The sequence below is a fragment of the Corylus avellana genome, chromosome ca1, assembly GCF_901000735.1.
Source record: "Corylus avellana chromosome ca1, CavTom2PMs-1.0".
Classification (NCBI taxonomy): Eukaryota; Viridiplantae; Streptophyta; class Magnoliopsida; order Fagales; family Betulaceae; genus Corylus; species Corylus avellana.
Window position 1 is genome coordinate 44595775 of NC_081541.1, and position 17722 is coordinate 44613496.

At 36.3% G+C, this 17722-nt stretch overlaps 2 protein-coding genes and 1 long non-coding RNA gene across 4 annotated transcripts; 2 read left to right on the forward strand and 1 right to left on the reverse strand.

The window, feature by feature from the left end:
• The first annotated feature begins 109 nt into the window (after positions 1-109).
• On the forward strand, positions 110-993 carry LOC132167221 (uncharacterized). Its single transcript, XR_009438664.1, has 2 exons — positions 110-502; positions 601-993. It is a non-coding gene; the product is annotated as an uncharacterized LOC132167221 (long non-coding RNA).
• Positions 994-6146: 5153 nt separating this feature from the next.
• Positions 6147-9915, forward strand: LOC132173062 (F-box protein SKIP5). The gene is made up of 6 exons (XM_059584631.1): positions 6147-6189; positions 6302-6514; positions 7680-7824; positions 7906-7984; positions 8957-9015; positions 9397-9915. Exons 1-6 carry the CDS (start codon positions 6147-6149, stop codon positions 9734-9736), a joined length of 879 nt encoding a protein of 292 aa, XP_059440614.1. The 3' UTR covers positions 9737-9915.
• Positions 9916-10020: 105 nt separating this feature from the next.
• On the reverse strand, positions 10021-17611 carry LOC132176356 (uncharacterized). Of its 2 annotated transcripts, none has more exons than XM_059588550.1 (11): positions 17491-17611; positions 16689-16760; positions 16406-16560; positions 15571-15858; positions 15109-15238; positions 14582-14689; positions 14399-14501; positions 14170-14295; positions 12255-12448; positions 11651-11776; positions 10021-10551 (listed from the first exon to the last, which is right to left on the reverse strand). In XM_059588550.1, exons 2-10 carry the CDS (start codon positions 16739-16741, stop codon positions 11683-11685), a joined length of 1251 nt encoding a protein of 416 aa, XP_059444533.1. In that variant the 5' UTR covers positions 16742-16760; positions 17491-17611; the 3' UTR covers positions 10021-10551; positions 11651-11682. The 2 variants fall into 2 exon arrangements, with proteins under 2 accessions (XP_059444533.1, XP_059444526.1); XM_059588543.1 differs by having other exon boundaries at positions 17478-17611.
• Between the last annotated feature and the right edge of the window lie 111 nt (positions 17612-17722).

The following is a 17722-nucleotide window of genomic DNA, read 5'->3' on the forward strand; positions in this document are numbered from 1 at the left end:
ATCAACATTGCAGATTAGTTATGGTGCAGTTACAACCTTTTTGTGTTAGATGCCAAACTTATAATTATTTTGATATTTTCCTTACCTGAACCATATGGTATTGCAGGTATTCAGGGATGCCTGAGATAGAAACAGAGACCAATCCCATAGACCGAACTGTGGCTCATTTGCTCTTTCATAGGCCTTTGGAGTCGCCAGGAAAACATCCCGATACCCCTGAATCACCTATTTCCGCAAAGCTTCCGTGCGAACGCAAAGCAGCAGGCTTAGCGAACTTGCCAATGGGGTACTTGCTAGAGAGTTCAAAGAGTAAACATAACTTTCCTCACCAGGGATCTAAGAATTCTTGCCCATTGGCTGAGTCCCAACATGCCGATCAGTTTAAAAGCAGTCCTTGCATAGACACTTCAGAGAACGCTTCAAACAATGAGCCTGCAGATGGTGGAGCTATGGAGGTTGAAGCCTCTAAATGAATGGAGATATTTTTCAGAATTCTATTAGGGTAATTCCTTCCTTCATCTCTTCCACACCTATTGATATGCTTTCCATGCATAAATATATGGATTTACTGGTAACCCCTCGGTTTTCTTTTATTGTCAGCCTTTGGGATCTTTATCAAGTTTGGATTGTGGAACCTCAAACATCATTATAATGGAAGACCCTAGAAAAATTGTGCCCGTGCATGTTTCAAGTAGTATGTTCAATATAACTATGTATCTCTGTTTGAAGGTTGACTGGTCTGTATCCTTATGGTGATGAATGTTGAGTGTGTGATTTAATATGTAATATGTCTGATGCGTGAAAGAGCGGTACTACTTAATATCTTTAAGTCTTGGCAGATACATACATGCCAATTATGTGACTTTGGCCACTAACTAATATTCTGAAAACTTCATTAAGAAATTGTTGTGCTGTATGCTTATCATAAACATAGTCTCTTATGATAAGATCTTGATTTTGTTAGGATTCTGAATATATGACTGGTTTTGGAGATTCTTTTTTTTGTAGTTTCACCCTGCTATTACTTAAAGTTCAATTAATATTTTAGGCTTATCCTTGGTCCAGGAAAGTATTCAAACAAAATTTGAATAACACCATTGCATTTCTTCCAAGTTGAAGACCATAACATGCTTTGTTCATATTGAGTTGCTTCTATATCTTCTGTGGCTCACACATTTTGCTTGTATATTCTTTTTTTCTTTATTGTGGTTGTGAATCGCTGTGACATAACTAGGGCAAATGCATGCTGGTTAGTTCTGCAAAATTATATGGAATGTCTTTTGATAGCATGCCACTTACAGTTGTCAGAAAGCATTATCTTTTGTTGATGGCTAGAAAAGAACTGCTTCATTTGGAAGCCAATAAGGCTTCGGTTCTTGTGCCAATTGATACCAATAAACTTTTAATACTGAAAGAAGCGTTCATAACATATGATATAAGTGATCAAGCTCATTCAAATTTCAGCTGTAAAAGGTTCAAAAATTCTTAACACATGTGAGGTAAAACCTCATAGCAAGTCATCAATTGAATTGATATAGGTTTGTAGAAAAAAAAAAAAGTTAAGGACTAGTTTTCAGAGTCACGTAATTCTAGTTGTATAACCGTCTCTGGATTAATAAAGTCTTGTAAAAAAAATGATTAGTTAATTTTTTTGTCACATTATCTCAATTCTATAGTAATTTCAGATTAATAAAGGCTTGTAAAAATAAAATTAATTAATTAATTTTTACTGTTATAGTATCTCAGTCGTATAATACTAGTAATAGTCTTTTGATCAATTGAGAGCTTGCAAAAAAAACAAAATCAAAAAATCAATACTTAATTTTCACTGCAATTTTAGCTCAGTGAGATTATTAATTAGATTGGGTTTATATATTTTCCTACATGCTGCATAGCATTTGCATGTGGGAATTAGCTTGTTTGATTTGGTATAATTATTTAAAATAGAGCAATATTACAAACTCAACTCTTATACAACCCATGTACAACTAGGGTGATGTGTTGTGTTTATAAATCATTGGATCAACCTGTATTCAAAATGGTCCATTAATCCAATGGTTTATGGATATTCCTCATCAACCCAGTTGTACTGGAATTGTATAAGAGTTGAGTTTTTAGATTTACTCTTCCAACTGAAATGGAAAAGAGCCATTTTATAATCAAGATTTTATTTTACAAATCTGATGGTATACATGATGTCATGTAATAAATATGTTGTCATGTCATTTAAAAACACTTTCATTTTCACTTGAGAAGATCCTATTCCAGTTTGGTATGCTAAAATACGATACTTTGTCATTTTAAATTTTTAAATGATGTAGCATCATGTGCACAATTAGATGCTATTGAATTTAAACTATAAAATAGAGTGAAATGGAGATGATCCATATTCCCAATCCTTAAACTTAATATAAACGCAATAAATAAAGAGAGGAGAGAAGACAAACCTAGTTGTTATGATACTAAAGAGAGGAGTAATATTTTTTCACTCATTTTACATCAGCTGAAGTGAATGATTGACATGAGAAGCCACTAAAACACGTCATGACAGCCCGTGTGAAGAGTAATACTCTTTAGAAGAAAAGGGAAGTCGATTTGACTTTAACCATCACTTTTCAGCCGACTTTGAGTTGCACTCATCCTTTGCCTGATGGTAAGCACTTTGTCGTGAGTATCCTGAATCAGTTCAGGCCGCAACATCTGTCTCTCACCGACATTGTCCTAGTACAAGGGCGACTGACACTTTCATCCATAAAGTGCTTTATATGGCGGCATTCCAATAGTTGTCTGGTAGTTGTTGTTATAGGCGAACTCAATCAAAGGTAGGTATTGAATCCAACTACTACCCTTGAAGTCCATCACACAAGCCGCTCCGACTGACCTCCAACATTTGGTTAGTCCGCTTCGACTGACCATCCGTCTGTGGGTGAAAAGCGGTCATAAACTTCAGTTCCGTCCCCATCTCCTTTTGTAGACTCTATCAAAATCTCGAAGTGAATTAGGAGTCTCTATTCGAAACGATTGCTGATGGTACTCCATGTAGCCGAACTATATTCTAGACATATAGTCTTGCCACCTTGTCCATCGGGTCCTTAACCTTCATAGGAATGAAGTGAGCACTCTTAGTGAGACGGTCGACAACTACCCAAATGGAATCTTCTCCAGTGGGCACCTTGGATAACCTTAAAATAAAATCCATGGCAATCTCGTCCCACTTCCACTTGGGTACCATCAGTGGCTTGAGCATCCCTGCCAATTGCTGATGTTATGCCTTTACTTGTTGGGAGGTTGGACATTGCTCCACATATTTCGCAATGTCCCGCTTCATATTATTCCACCAATATAACCCCTTCACTTCCTTGTACATTTTAGTACTTCCTGGATGTACAATGTACAGGGAATGATGAGTCTTGCTCATAATCTCCTTCCTCAATCCTCCGCCCTCCGGCACACACTTGTTTGAAATTGGTGAGCAACCCATCGTCCTTAAGGCAAAACTCCTGTGCCTTCCTTTCTCCTAGCAATTGCTTGATCTTGGTACACTCAAGGTCCTCCAATTGAGCGGCTTTAATCCTTGCAAGCAACTCTTATTGAACCACTAGGTTTGACAAGTATGCAGGCACACCTTCCTCAACTACCTCCAGTCTCATCCTAGAGAATTCCAAAACTAGCTGGGGTTGGGAAATTCCAAGGGCGGCAAGCTCCATCGTTGATTTCCTACTCAACGTGTCCACTACTATGTTAGCCTTACCAGGATGATAGTTGATCTCACAATCATAATCCTTTATTAGCTCCAGCCACCCCCTATGCCTCATGTTGAGCTCCTTCTGAGTAAAGAGGTACTTCAGGCTCTTGTGATCCGTGTAGATCTCGCACTTCTCGCCATACAAGTAGTGCCTCCAGATTTTCAAGGCAAACACAACTGCTGCCAGCTCCAGGTCATGTGTAGGGCAATTTTTCTCATAAGCCTTTAGTTGGCATGAAGCAGAGGCAATAACATTGTCGTTCTGCATTAGTATGCACCCTAATCCCTTCTTAGAGGCGTCACTATACACCACAAAATTACTAGATCCTATAGGTAAAGCCAACACATGAGCAGTTATCAAGTGCTTCTTCAACTCTTGAAAACTCTTCTCGCACTCGTCCATCCAAACATAGCGAGTGTTCTTCTTAGTCAATGCGGTGAGTGGCCTTGACAGCTTCGAGAATCCCTCAATGAAGCGTCTGTAGTAACCAGCGAGTCATAAAAAAACTCAGAATCTCAAATACGTTGATTGGCCTTGTCCATTCTACAACCGCCTTAACCTTCTCCTGGTCAATTGCTACCCCTTCCCCGGAAATCACGTGTCTTAAGAAAGACACGTTATCCAGACAAAACTCGCACTTCTCAAGTTTAGCATATAGCTGCTTCTTTCGAAGCCTCTCTAATGGCTTCCGTAGATGCTCCTCATGCTCCTCTGGCATCTTTGAGTGGATCAAGAAGTCGTCAATAAAGACCACAGTAAACTAGTCCAAGTAGTCATGAAAGACTCTGTTCATCATGTCCATAAAGATAGCTGGCGCGTTAGTCAGTCTGAAAGACATGACCAAAAACTCGTAATGTCTGTAACGAGTCCTAAAGGTTGTCTTTGGAATGTCTTCTTCCTTCACCCTCACTTGGTAATAACCTAAGCGCAAATCAATTATAGAGAACACACACGCTCCTTGTAGCTGATCTAGCAGGTCGTCAATCCTTGGCAACAGGTTGAATATATGTTCTAGTGAACGTAGTATCAGCTCTTTATCCTCTTGCTTTGGACTACCCATCATGGTATAAGTCTTACCCGAGCCTATTTGGCCATAAGCAAATATACAAACCTGCCAAAACAACATTCAACATTAGATTAATTCAATTCAGTATAAAAGGCAAAACAAACTTTTGTAACATGTAATATGCAACCAAACAAAGCTAAAATTTTAGCCTAAAGTTACTTTATATCCATCAAGTGCGTTATGCGTCAGATCTGATATTTCTTCAAAAACATCTTTCTGAAGAGCTTTATCATCAAAAACTCTATCAAAAATAAAAGAATGTTTATGCCCTGTTGATATTAGGTACATTAAATAATACAATTAGATTTTTGTACTAAACAAGCTTGTAATGTTAAACAAAATAAATACATTAAATTTGAAATTTCATTGGGATCGCGTAACACTTTGTACCAAGTCAATGCCCCGGTGAAATGACGTTGTTAGGATGCTTTTACAGACATAGCATACATCAGTAATGTGATAATCATAACATGTATTGAGCGTGTCATACAGCAACATGTATTGAGCGTGTCATACAACAAATGAGTTTATCCATGTGCAAACAACGAGCCTCGTTTCATTTCCAAAAGTCGAATACATTTTTATATTTTTGTCCTAAATAATATGGATTGATAGCTTTACTCTTGCTTTGATTTTGGTGGTGATGAGTTTTACTATTTCACCTTTGAGATCTCGACGAAATCTTATCTTAGTCTACATTAAAGAAATATTAAAAGTCATCACCAACAAAATGAAAGAAAGAATAAAACATTCAATCTATATTATTATAAGTAATTGTGTAATGCAATAGTCATTATGTTTTATGAAATCATTTATATGTCATCATCGATATCTTAACAATTGTTTTTTACCGAGGTGATATCAAGAAAATTAGAGCTCACTATAAAGAACTACACGATTGAGATAATGCAACAAAGTATGATTTTTCAGCTATATCTAATGCAACAATATGATTTTCTTTTCTTTTTTCAAGTCAACTTGTAGGCGTGTGCCTTATTAATTTTTTTTTTTTAATTTAATCTATTAAATTAATATTTGTCTTTGTCGCATGTGATTTTTATATGCACACTTTTTTAAAATGTATATGAGATTTACATACTATTTTAATCATATTAAAAATAAATGTTTCATATTTACGTACTTTTTAAAAATGAATAGATTGAATTAAAAAACAAAAAAAAAATTATCTTTGTTTTTACAGATCTATTTATTTATTTATTTATTTTTATTTATTTTTTTTTGACTTACTTGTGTTTCTTTGGGCTTGTAGGCAAACTTGTGCAATGAGTTTGGGCGGGCCTGGCTAACTTGTGTTTCTTTGGGCAACTTGTGCAATGAGTTTGGGAGGGCCTGGCTTACTTGTGTTTCTTTGGGCTTGTCGGTAAACTTGTGCAATGAGTTTGGGCGGGCCTGACTTACTTCTATTTCTTTGGGCTTGTTGGAAACCCGTTTCTTTGGGCTGGTTGGAAAGTGCTACTTTTTGTCACAGTCAAACTCGTTAATAAATCTTCCAAAAATCGACGGAGAGGAGAGAGAGAGAGGGCCGTGGAGATGGAGGTGAAGATAGAAGAACGAGAAGAAGAAAACGGGAGAAAATGGAAGCGAAAGAAAAAGAGCTTAACATCAGCTTCGTTATGTCCAATAAACAATCTTGATGATGGCTGTCTTATGCACATCTTTAGTTTTCTTTCTCCAATTCCAGGTACCCTTTTTAATTTCTCTCACGCTTTTTTTTGTTCTTTTTAGCTCGTTCAATTCAGAGTATGTCTCGTTTTTTCTTTTCTTTTTGTGTGTATCAAATTATTTTGGTTCGAGAGTAAAACCCAACCGTTAATTTCATTAAAGAGCACTTTTTTTCTTGTTGGGTGATTTATTTTCATTCATTTGGGTGTACTTTTTGCTGAGTGTGATGGTGAAGACAATTTTTTTATTAGTTTATCTATCACTGAATTTCTAGAATGTGCATTAGATATTGTAACTGTGGTGTAATTAGCTATCTTCCCAATTCACTTTTGTTGATCTGAAATATACTGGTATAAAATTCAAGAAGATAAAGTTACAAGCTTTTTGAGTCAGATTGCAGTTCATGTTGTTGATATCTTGGTGTAAATTATGATGTTTTTTTTTTTTTTTTTTTTTTGTGTGGATTGCCTAAAGGCAGATTATGATCCATTGTGTTGGGCTAAATCTACTTTAAAATATTTTCTCAGAAGTTGATAATACAAACCTTTGACTTAGCTTGCACCCTACCTACCTCAACCTACGAGAGAGACAATACAAGATAATTGTCGAAAGATTATAATGGGATGAGATAGAAATGCACTATAATTGCTAAAATATTGCAAGGGAGGAGCCGGGGGAGTCTACAGCACTACTGTCGACCCCCAAAACTGAGATTTACGTGGAATTTGCAATATATATGTATCCAGGTGTATTATCCTTATGCATGTATTGTATAATTAACAATCTAAGCTGCCGTGTTATTTTCTTAATCATTACCAAAGTGTATGAAGAACCTGGTTATTTACCAGTTCTTCTCATGGAAGAGGAACCAAGTCTAATGAAGCCAGGGGAGGAAGAAACTAGTTCAATCACTTTGAATGTATGACTTTTTTGTTAATGTACTTTTCTTTTTGATGGTTAACATTCTTGAATTATACTAAATTATCAAAAAAAAAACATTCTTGAATTATACTATAAAGCTTCTGAGTTCAGCATGATTTTGACAAGTCTATGACAATGAGATGGAGGCTTGAATGTTTTAGTCATACCAGAACTGAATCATTTGACCTAGTAGACTTCACCGTCGTGCATGTATGACGTAATTGTTACGATTTTTCTGTCACAAATTGCTATTGAGTTTGCAGATCGGTATAACACCGCCCTCGTTTGCCACAGATGGTGTTACTTGGCATGTCACCCTCGCTTGTGGCTGCGAGTAGACCGATCGGTCAAAGATTTATCTGAGCCTGGAGTTTTCCCCAATATTGAGACAGCTGTCACTGCCGCAAGGTTTGTAAAGTTTCATCTGCCTATATGTCATTCTTGGGCCAGGTAGCTGGATTAATACTTTATTACTTTTTTACCTTGCAGGCCTGGTGACACTATTTTAATTGCAGCAGGAGGGATTCATCGCGCATCTAATATTCAAATAAAAAAACCACTTTGCCTGGTATATTCAAAGTTCATTTCTTACTGGAAAGGTTACTTAAGTATCATGCACAGTTGCATGGGTGCATGTATACCATGAGATTAGAAATTATGTAGGTGTTTTAGTCTCCGTCTTGACTGGTTAATGGTATATGGTGTACATCATCGGATGTGAATGTCATCAGCATTTAATTTGATTTTTGGAAATAAGAAGATTTTATACTGATCCTTTTGTTAGACGTCATTATGGGTTGCCTTGAAAAACATGGCATTTGTAAGAAATTTTGTCTTTGTCTTTCATGTTTTACATTTTCTTTCTATGTGCATTTAAGATATACTTGGTGAGGGTTGTCTTGGATTATAGGAAACTTGTTCAATTTTTAGGGTTGGGTTAGGGGCAGCCTTTTTACCCAAACCTACTGCATCATTTGCAGCCTTCTGTAGGTTGTATCTTTCTTTCTTTCACCTTACAAGTTGACTGTCTCACTAAGTACTATATCAATTCTCACCCATTGCGAACTATTTTCACATAGGCATTATGATGAATCTGGTTTTTAGCCAAGCTTGCATCGATGCGCAGACTGTTAAATTTGATTTCAAATTCTAGCTGATGTTGCTCATAGGTATCTTATAGCTTGATTTCTTTATAGACTTATATATAATAAATAAATAAAAGAAGCTTGATTGCATTGTAGGCTTACCTCAACTTTTTGGGTGCGTTTTAATAATCTTTGTGGCAAGGAATTAATTTCCATGAACACCACGCATTGTGACAAATGGGATACATTTGAACCAGCAACTGTAGAAGCTACAAAATTGCTTCCAGCTCTCTCATGGGATCAGACAATTTTACTTGTTGCTTTTCTGGCTATTTTAAACCAGGGATTTTCAACTTTCTCTTGCTGATATTATTCCAGGAGAAAGAAGAATAAACTTATATTGTGGAAATTCTTTCCATTTTTGGCTATTTTCAATTTAAACCTACTTTGTTCAGATTGGTGGAGGTGAGCTTCCCGATGAGACAACGCTCATTTGTTCTCGAGGTTCAGACAGGTTTGCAAAATTTACATTTATGTGGTGTTTTTTGTTTTTGCAAGTTTTCTTTCTGCAATATTGTGAGGGGCCACCTCCATACTGTTGGATGGCAGCCATCTAGAACTCTATAGAAAATGCATTTGAGCCTTATGCCTTGGCATGGATTCACAAATATTTGTGTTCTTAAATCGTTCTTTGAATGAATCTTTGCTACCGTCTTTCTCAAAAAGTCCTACTCTTTTATTGTTCTTTAACTTTGCTAAATGTTCTCTTGTATATTTCCTGTGCACTTGAGCAGCGCTCCTTTTGATAAAATTATTTATAAAAAAAAGGGTCGATTCACAAATAGTATATGTTAGTGTTGAATTTTGGCATGTGCTGTTCATTTTGTTTGAGCAGTGCATTGGAGTTCCTGTCCACCTGCAAACTGGCGAACTTAACAGTGAAGGCAGAACTTGGTTGCTGCTTGCTTCATAGAAAAGGAAGGCTAACCATAGATGGGTGCATTCTTCAATGTGAGTCAAGCCCCCTGGACTATCTGTCTTGTCCGATTGTGAGTACAGCCACCGGTAGTCAGCAGTTCCCTTCCAAGGGCCACGGGGATCGCGTTTCTGTTTCTCAAACTCGCATTGAAGGTGGCGCCAAGGCCGTTTCAATTAGTGGAGACCTGGAATTGCAGCGAGTACGGGTCATTTATGCCCGGACGTCTCTCTTGTTCTGGTTTGATGTAGAGCATTAGTGATGGTCATTATCATCCTGAATTGCCTGTGACATTATTCATCTGTTTAAACTTGTGTGATACTTATCTTAGCCCTCAATTGATTGTAATTTCATGGGTTTTGAAGGTTTCTGTCTGAAACTTCCTTGGTGTCACCACTTCGCACTTTTCCTCACTTTACCTGATAATTGTTTTCATCACCACGGTGTTTAAGATCATTTGACCTAATCAATCTCTTATCATCATTAGAATGTTAAAATTGGCAGAATTTGGTGGCCTGGGAAACTGAAACGTAGTCATAATGCTAGTAGTAACAATTTACAACTGCTATTATGAGTAACTGTAGTTCAAAAATATTGAAGATTTACGACAGCGAAAGCATTCCTGAACAGTGAAGATCCACATCACATTTGTAAATATTTCACTAAGCTGTATATTACCCAAAACTCCTACCTTAAGAAGGTTGGAAACCAAGAACACTGCTTAAGAAATATCTAAAGCCTTGTGTGAGAAATGCAACATGGCCAAAACGACAATGGTGATTGGTGACTGTCCATAGCTTAGCTACAAAATACAGCACAGAGACTCTTGCCAACTCACAGTAACAAATTATCTTCTATTGGTGGAGAGCTGTTTCCCTCCGTACAACTCCAAGACCAGGAAAAAAAGGCTCTATTCGTTTCTTCTTCTTTTTTTTTTTTTTTTTATTGATTTTTATGGCATATTCCTTCTCATTCCACTACATCTCAATTGCAACTTTCCTAGTATCTTCCAGCATTACGATATGCTCTACCTTCTCCTAGCCCACTGCTTATCACGCTACGTTTCTTAATTACCTGAGAGAACGTGGGAAATGTCAATAAACCATCAATAATCATGACAATAGTGATGCAGAGAACAGCAGGTGCAAATAGTTGATGAGAAACTCTATGAAACATGCCAACATGTGAATGTGAGAAGTAAAGAACATTTTGTTAGATGAAGTGGTGGAGATTCTGTTAGATTAAGCACATCTTATAAGATATTTCTTCCTGAATTGTATTCTCTCTAGACTGCAGACTTCAATTAATGAGCTGACCTAAATGTCGTAAGAAGCCATCAAAAACTGAGTCAATTAGGCTGAGACAGCAAAGAATAAAAACTTGTCTCTACCTCATACCTGAAGACAATGCCACATCAGATTTGGACATGATCACCCCATGCCTAGGCCAGGAATAAATTGGATTAAAGGTGGCCTCGGCATAGGGATAGAAGCCTCTTTGGAGGGATCTAATAGCCTTTCTTGTCTATTTTCTTTATTGTTTTATTATATACGTTATTGTCAAGGTCCATATCTAATGGCTAAAATGAGATATAGCCACCTTGTGCACAAGACACTGTCCATTATCAGTAATGTAGTTGTTACCTTGTGGAAACATCACAAGCATATTTATGATTTGATAAAAAAAATAAATAAAAAAAAGTTATTTTTTTTGAGATATAGCATAAACCAGTTGGTCTGAACAAAAAAATTGGCAGTGAAGTGCAAAATAACAAAGAATGAGTCCAGTTGGTCTCCACAAAGAAAATTGTATGTGAATTGCAAAATCACTAAGAATAGTCCCAGAGGCATTTTTATAATTAGTTGGCCGGAAAAAGGGGTAAAAGGTTCATTGGCACCAAATATTAGCAACTTTTAGAGTAATGCTCCACTAATTACAGTATTGAATGCAATAAGATCCCATTCTTTGATGAGGACACAATTGCTCTTTTAATGTATATCGGCAACTTAATACAACTGCTATCTATATAAGTGCTAAATGGAACATATATATAGACATTCACTTTTTTCTTGTCCTGGAATTTTCAATTTCAAGATGTGTTAAAATAATAATTATTCACTAGAATATAGGCATAACCACTAACAGATGCAACATTTGAGATTAAAATACTTACCCAACATATGACAAAAATAGTGGGAGCTCAACTCAACTCCCTGTAGGTCTTCGTTGGACCACCAAATCATCAGCAGAGTAATAATCTGCGATGAGCCGATACATATATGATGGATTGTGCCCTCCTCTGCAAAGGAAGTAAATGGTAATTTAGAAGTTGTAAAAGTTACCCAAAAATAAATGCATAACATCATTTGTGAATTTGTAAAAGTGTTCAAAATTCTCAAAAACCAGGCCAAAGCATACAAAAGTGAGCTAAAAATTACATTTGTGAATTTGAAAAAGGACAAAATAACAAAAATTCCATAATGGAGTGAAGAAAAGGTCTTTTCAATGAACTACAGAATATATACTTTAGAACTCCAGGAAATTATTTCAAATTGCTGAAAGATTCAAAGTTCCTTGGACTTGTCTTCCAATCTACATAAACTGATAATTCAGATTGTTAAAACCTCCATTTCTCTTTTCCCTTCTCTTTTTGGGGAAGGGAGGGCTTCAGCAAGTTATATCAGCTAAACATTGAATATGATGCATTAAGAAGCTCATAGGGGTAACAAATTCAAGCTCTCTAGTCCTGTGAAGCCCTTAGAATCAGTTGAACTTACGTGTCAGTAATGAAAAGATTAACGAGTTTTGGTGGCACATAATCAAATGTTGGATTGACCACATGAAGAAGCGGGGAAGAAGTGCCATTTCCAAAATCCATGCAATCTGAAAATTCTCCAAAATCCAGCAGCTCAGATGGGGATCTCAGCTCATTCAGTAAGACCTCAGGATTGTGTGGATACAGAGGACACAGCTGCCAAGTTGACAAAACAGCATTTCACAAAAGTAACAGCAATAATCAGAACTCAAATAATACCATAACTCCAACATTTTAAGAAAATGGGATGCAGTCTAAGATATTTCCACTTGCTAGTAATGAGCATGTCAGGAACTCATAGGCAAAACACGCATTTTTGTACCATTGACTCCAGCAAGATACATGTTAACTAACTAGAGCAATCACAAACTTTTGCTACTACTTCTGCATTATATACAAAATGTTTAGGCCACTTAAATTTCAGTTTTTACCATCTATGTTTACTCAAAACCCGCATGTATATCCCCGATTTGATCCAAACATGCAAAATAAAAGTTGAACAGCTCATAATACCCTCTATAGACATCAGCATATATTATTGATTACATAAACAAATAAGCAACTGAAGATGAGATGGTTTCTTTCAGGTTGATTAATGAAGATGATATTAACAAGAAAGAGGAAATGTGAGTTCAATTTAGATATTCTTTGTCTTGGAAACATTAGATTTCATGCAGAATGATCTGGTGATATCAAAGATTACGATTGTTTGACTTCTCGGTCAGTAGTCATATCTTTAGAATTTGGCAAGTTCTAGTCTGGTGAACTAGTTGAGTAATATTCGATTACAGTCTGATCTCTCTTTGTCAAAAGTTTGTAAGTTGAAGAAGTTTCTATCTCCTCCAATCCTACTTAAAAATTTCTTCCTACTTGATCACAATGGAGGTACATCTTGTTTCAAAGGTTTTCGCTTAAACAGAAAGTTGTGCAGAGTTCATAAACAAGATCCCCTCTACCAAAATGATTACAAAAGGTTCTTCTTCATAAACTATTTCTTCACATCCTTTACATATTGTATTCTCCTAGTTTCTCCAATTTTCTCCCACCTCTCATTAGCAAGATGACCTACAAGCTTAAGATAAGTAAATTTGTTCTGTGTCATATAACAATATAGGGAGGCAATACACCGAACATTATATTTTCAAGGATATGATTGTTCAGGATCTTTACTAATATTTTCAATATATTCTATTTCCATCCTCTTAGATAATGCAGTAAAACCATATTTTAGAATCAACAAGGGTTTTAATCATCATAAGCTCTCAAACAGTTCAAGTTTAAAGCACAGCCATGAAAGTACAGCCCCATGTCATAGAGAAGCCTATGTGAAACTCAGGAGGTAGACCATGGGAGATTAGTTCAGTGTGACAACAGGTACCTTGTCATTGCGAGTGACCAAATATTACACTCTCAAAATAATATATTCCTTTTTGGATGAAACAATGACTGGAATATCATAATCATAAAGAATGTCCATGCCATGTTTTTTTTGATAAGTAATGTCCATGCCATGTTACATGAAACATTAGTAAGATCAGAGGTTCCTGCCCCTAGTTTTGCAGCTAAATAAAAAGGCTTGACAATTACTATTTAGAAGTACACTTGATAAAATGGTTTTGAAATATGTTCATTTTTCAAAACAAAATCACAATATTAAATAAATCTCAAAAGAGTCGAGTTACATCGCTAACGAGCATAAGCTTTCCACATTAATTCAAACAAGGAAATTTCTCAAAAGCAACCAGTATACCAGCATCTCAATTTCGCTTCAATGCATAAGAAGAAAGCATTGAAATTTAGGAATGGTTCTTAAAGAGACTGTTTTGTCTTTAATTAAAATCTCAACGGCAAGTACAGCTGTTATAGCACCAAATTACCTTGTGAGTGCCAGCAAGTACAACAAAAGGGACTGCATGCCTCTGAGCTGCAAGTGCAACCATATTCAACCCAACAGGTGCTATGACCCCACCATTGGCCATGACAGCATGTGCTCCAACTATAACCTTTAGGAATTCCAACACAAAGCCAAGAATCAGTCCAGAAAATCTGTTTCCCAAAGAGGGGAAAAAAGAAATAGAAAAGAAAAGCTCGAGATCATCAATATACCATGTTCACCCGGGAAATCATGGCAAAAACTGCAGAATCAGTAATCAGTGTGGTTTGTAAACCTCTTGTGACCAATTCCTTTGCAAGAAGATGTCCCTGATACCTAATTGCCAAAAAAATGTCATTAGAGAGAGAAAAACAAAATTATACCGAGTAAACATAATTCTTTTGCCTTGCACAAACCTTGGAGCACCCTCAGCAACAAACACCCTAAATGATCTCTTTTTCTCTTTTGCTGCACAAAGAAATTCTAATACTGTTCTTGAACTTCCTAAAGTTAATATGACCTCACTGCAAAATATATGCAATGAGAAATGTTATATAAATTAGAAAAGCATAACTTAGAAATTAAAGCCATAAAAATGAAACTTCACACAAGCTGATATTCATAAGACTATATATTCAGATTGATTGGACAAAAACAAAGACATAATAACTTCATGGAGGTGTAAGAGTGTGCTCTGCAAGCACATAAGAAATACAAAGTATTGGAAGAAAATAAGTAATGATAACAAATGATCAAACAGCAATGTAGCCCGGACAAGATAAAAAAGGATTTGTTCTTTCTACTGTTAAGTTACATCTCAATCTCCACCCAGTTTTAAAGGCAGGAGGGGGTGCCATTTGAACTACATATTATTGGCCAAAAGAAAATAATAATTTTCTAAAGCAAAACAGATTTAATAGTAGTAATTGAAGAAAAAAATTACTTTTGATGAATGTGCTCTACTGCTTGCTCGGCAATCTGTTCATGGCAAGTGGTAATATCTTGAATGAGTTCATTTACCGCTTCAATGACATCGTGCTTCAGCTTCCGAGTTCTTGAACTTTTATCAGCAGCTGCAAGCAAAATAATTTATCAACAATCAAATCATGATGAAATTTTTAATGTAATTGATGCTCCGACATTCAGTTCCATTAAAACAAGACACCAGTACATAGAACCAATTTCTTTCATTGACCAATGCCCAGTCACAATTGGCCACATTTATCTTCAAAGAATGTAGATGACACAATCTTAGGATCATACACATTGTAGATTGACCAAATAGAAATATAAAATTGCACTTATGGAAGCATTGAACGACAAGGATAAATAAAAATATGACTGTAAGAGAACTAGCAATAACAACAATATTATAACTGAATAAAATAAAAACTGCTGAGCTCACATCTGCTTTTTCCATCAGAATCACCCCCAGAGGAAGAAGTGTGAGGAACAGCTGCTGAGTCAGGCACATCCTCAAGAAGGGTCTGCAAGGAAGGTGGACGCAAAGTGCTTCTTGCAGCAGCAGCAAGAGAAGCAGCTGATAGAACTGGATGATCATTGTGCTCAGCATCATCATCATCATCACTAATAGCGGATACGCCCAAACCAGCAATAGCAGCCGTTGTGAGAGATAGATCCTCCTCCCTAATAATGTGCAAAACACGCCTCACAATATTACCGACAGCAAGCTCTGCAATTATGTACATAACATATTATCATAAGAAAACAAAGATAGATCTTAACACTCCATGTAAGTAAAAAATAAAAAAAAATAAAAAAGAAGAAGAAGAACAAGAACAAGCAAGGTATCCCTTCATGATAACCATTCTATTCATGTGATTGTACAGTATCCATAACCATTGTATTCATGTGATTGTACAATATCCATCAGCAATACTGAAGAATCAGACAAGGATAAGGAGCCCGATTAAGTAAGCATTTTAAAACTACAAAACCATAGTATCACATGTTTCACACATCAAATTTAAGAATAAGTAGCACTGCTATTCATAAATTAAAGTATATTATTTCTGAGAAAAGGAAAACATACAATAGCATTTAAATTCAAAGGAATAGTATTAATAACTTCTTTATGCCTTGATTTCATAGTTAATTTTTTGCTGGCCTAGAAAAGTTACAGGCCTTACATAACATGATCTTCATTAATTGATGAAGTTCCCTCAAGAAAACTACTACATAATTTCTAGTCATAATAAAGAGACTAGCCATGCACATACCCACAGGATTTGCAGCAATCAGCAGCTCCCCAACTGCCCTTACAGCATCCATCAAAGCTCCAGCCTGGTTTGTGTACGACACTCGCTGCTGTGAAATCACCGACCGAAGCAATTCGGCCGTCTGCCTTGCTGTGGCCTGCGAGCCCTCAATTTTACTGGAACCACAAATTATCCAAAAAAGAAGTAAATAACAAACAAACATATATAAATGAGCTTATAGTATCTTAAACATAGCCTTCGTATACCATCTATGCAGCTATACAAACAGTGCTGAAGATTTTACCGTTTTTTAAGGTTGTTAAGGAAATCATTCACAAGGACCTGCACGTCCGGCATGATTATCACCAAATTTCACCTGAAAATGTTGCATATATCAATCACAGTTAATATCATTTCATTCCTACAAAAAGGCAAGCAAAAACAAAATAAACCAATAATTCAAATTCTAAGCATTTATTCACACAATAAACTATGCATGCATAAGAAAACTTTCCCTGGTTAGGTGAGCTGATCAGGGGTTCCATTTTGTTTCGTATTTCCTCAGTTTTCTCAGCAACCAAACAGAGAATTACAGAACCGGACAAAGCACAGCCTCAATAAACTTCAAAATAAGTGCCGGAATTTTCAGTATCAAAAATCCAGAAAAATTCACCTCAAAATACCGCAAATATAATTTCACCACAAAACATCTCCACTCACACAACAATTATACAACCAAACACCCTTCAATCGCAACCCAAAACACCCCCCCCACAGAGAGAAAGAGAGAGAGAGAATTTAAAAAGTGTACAAAACAAAAACCAAAATGCCAAAAAGTAACCGACCGATCTCGAACCAAACCGTAAAATCTTCGATCACTCCGACACACTCAGAGGGAGAGAGAGAGAGAGAGAGAGAGAGAGAGAGAGAGATTAGGGTTTAGAGAGAAGAAACCAAAATCAAACAAAAATTACCAAATCAGTAAAGACAAATTCGCATATCTGAAATTTTTTTCTCTAGAGAATGAAACGCTCCATACGATTCAACATAGAAATAGAGAGAGAGAGAGAGAGAGAGAGAGAGATGAGAGTACTTGAGATGCCAACCGAGGGAGAGATGACTACTTGTTGAGCGTGAAGGAGAAGAAGAGAATCGACCGAGAGAGAGAGATGAGCTGTGCACTGCGTGGGTTTTGAGCTTGAAGGAGAGAAGCCGAGAGTGTGTCTAAAAGAGTTTGGGGAATATGGTTTACGAAATTAAAATGTGTAAATTATTTTCCTAAAAATTCAAGGGTTTTTAAGTTAAACGGAAATTATTTTTATTGGACTTTTATTTTAA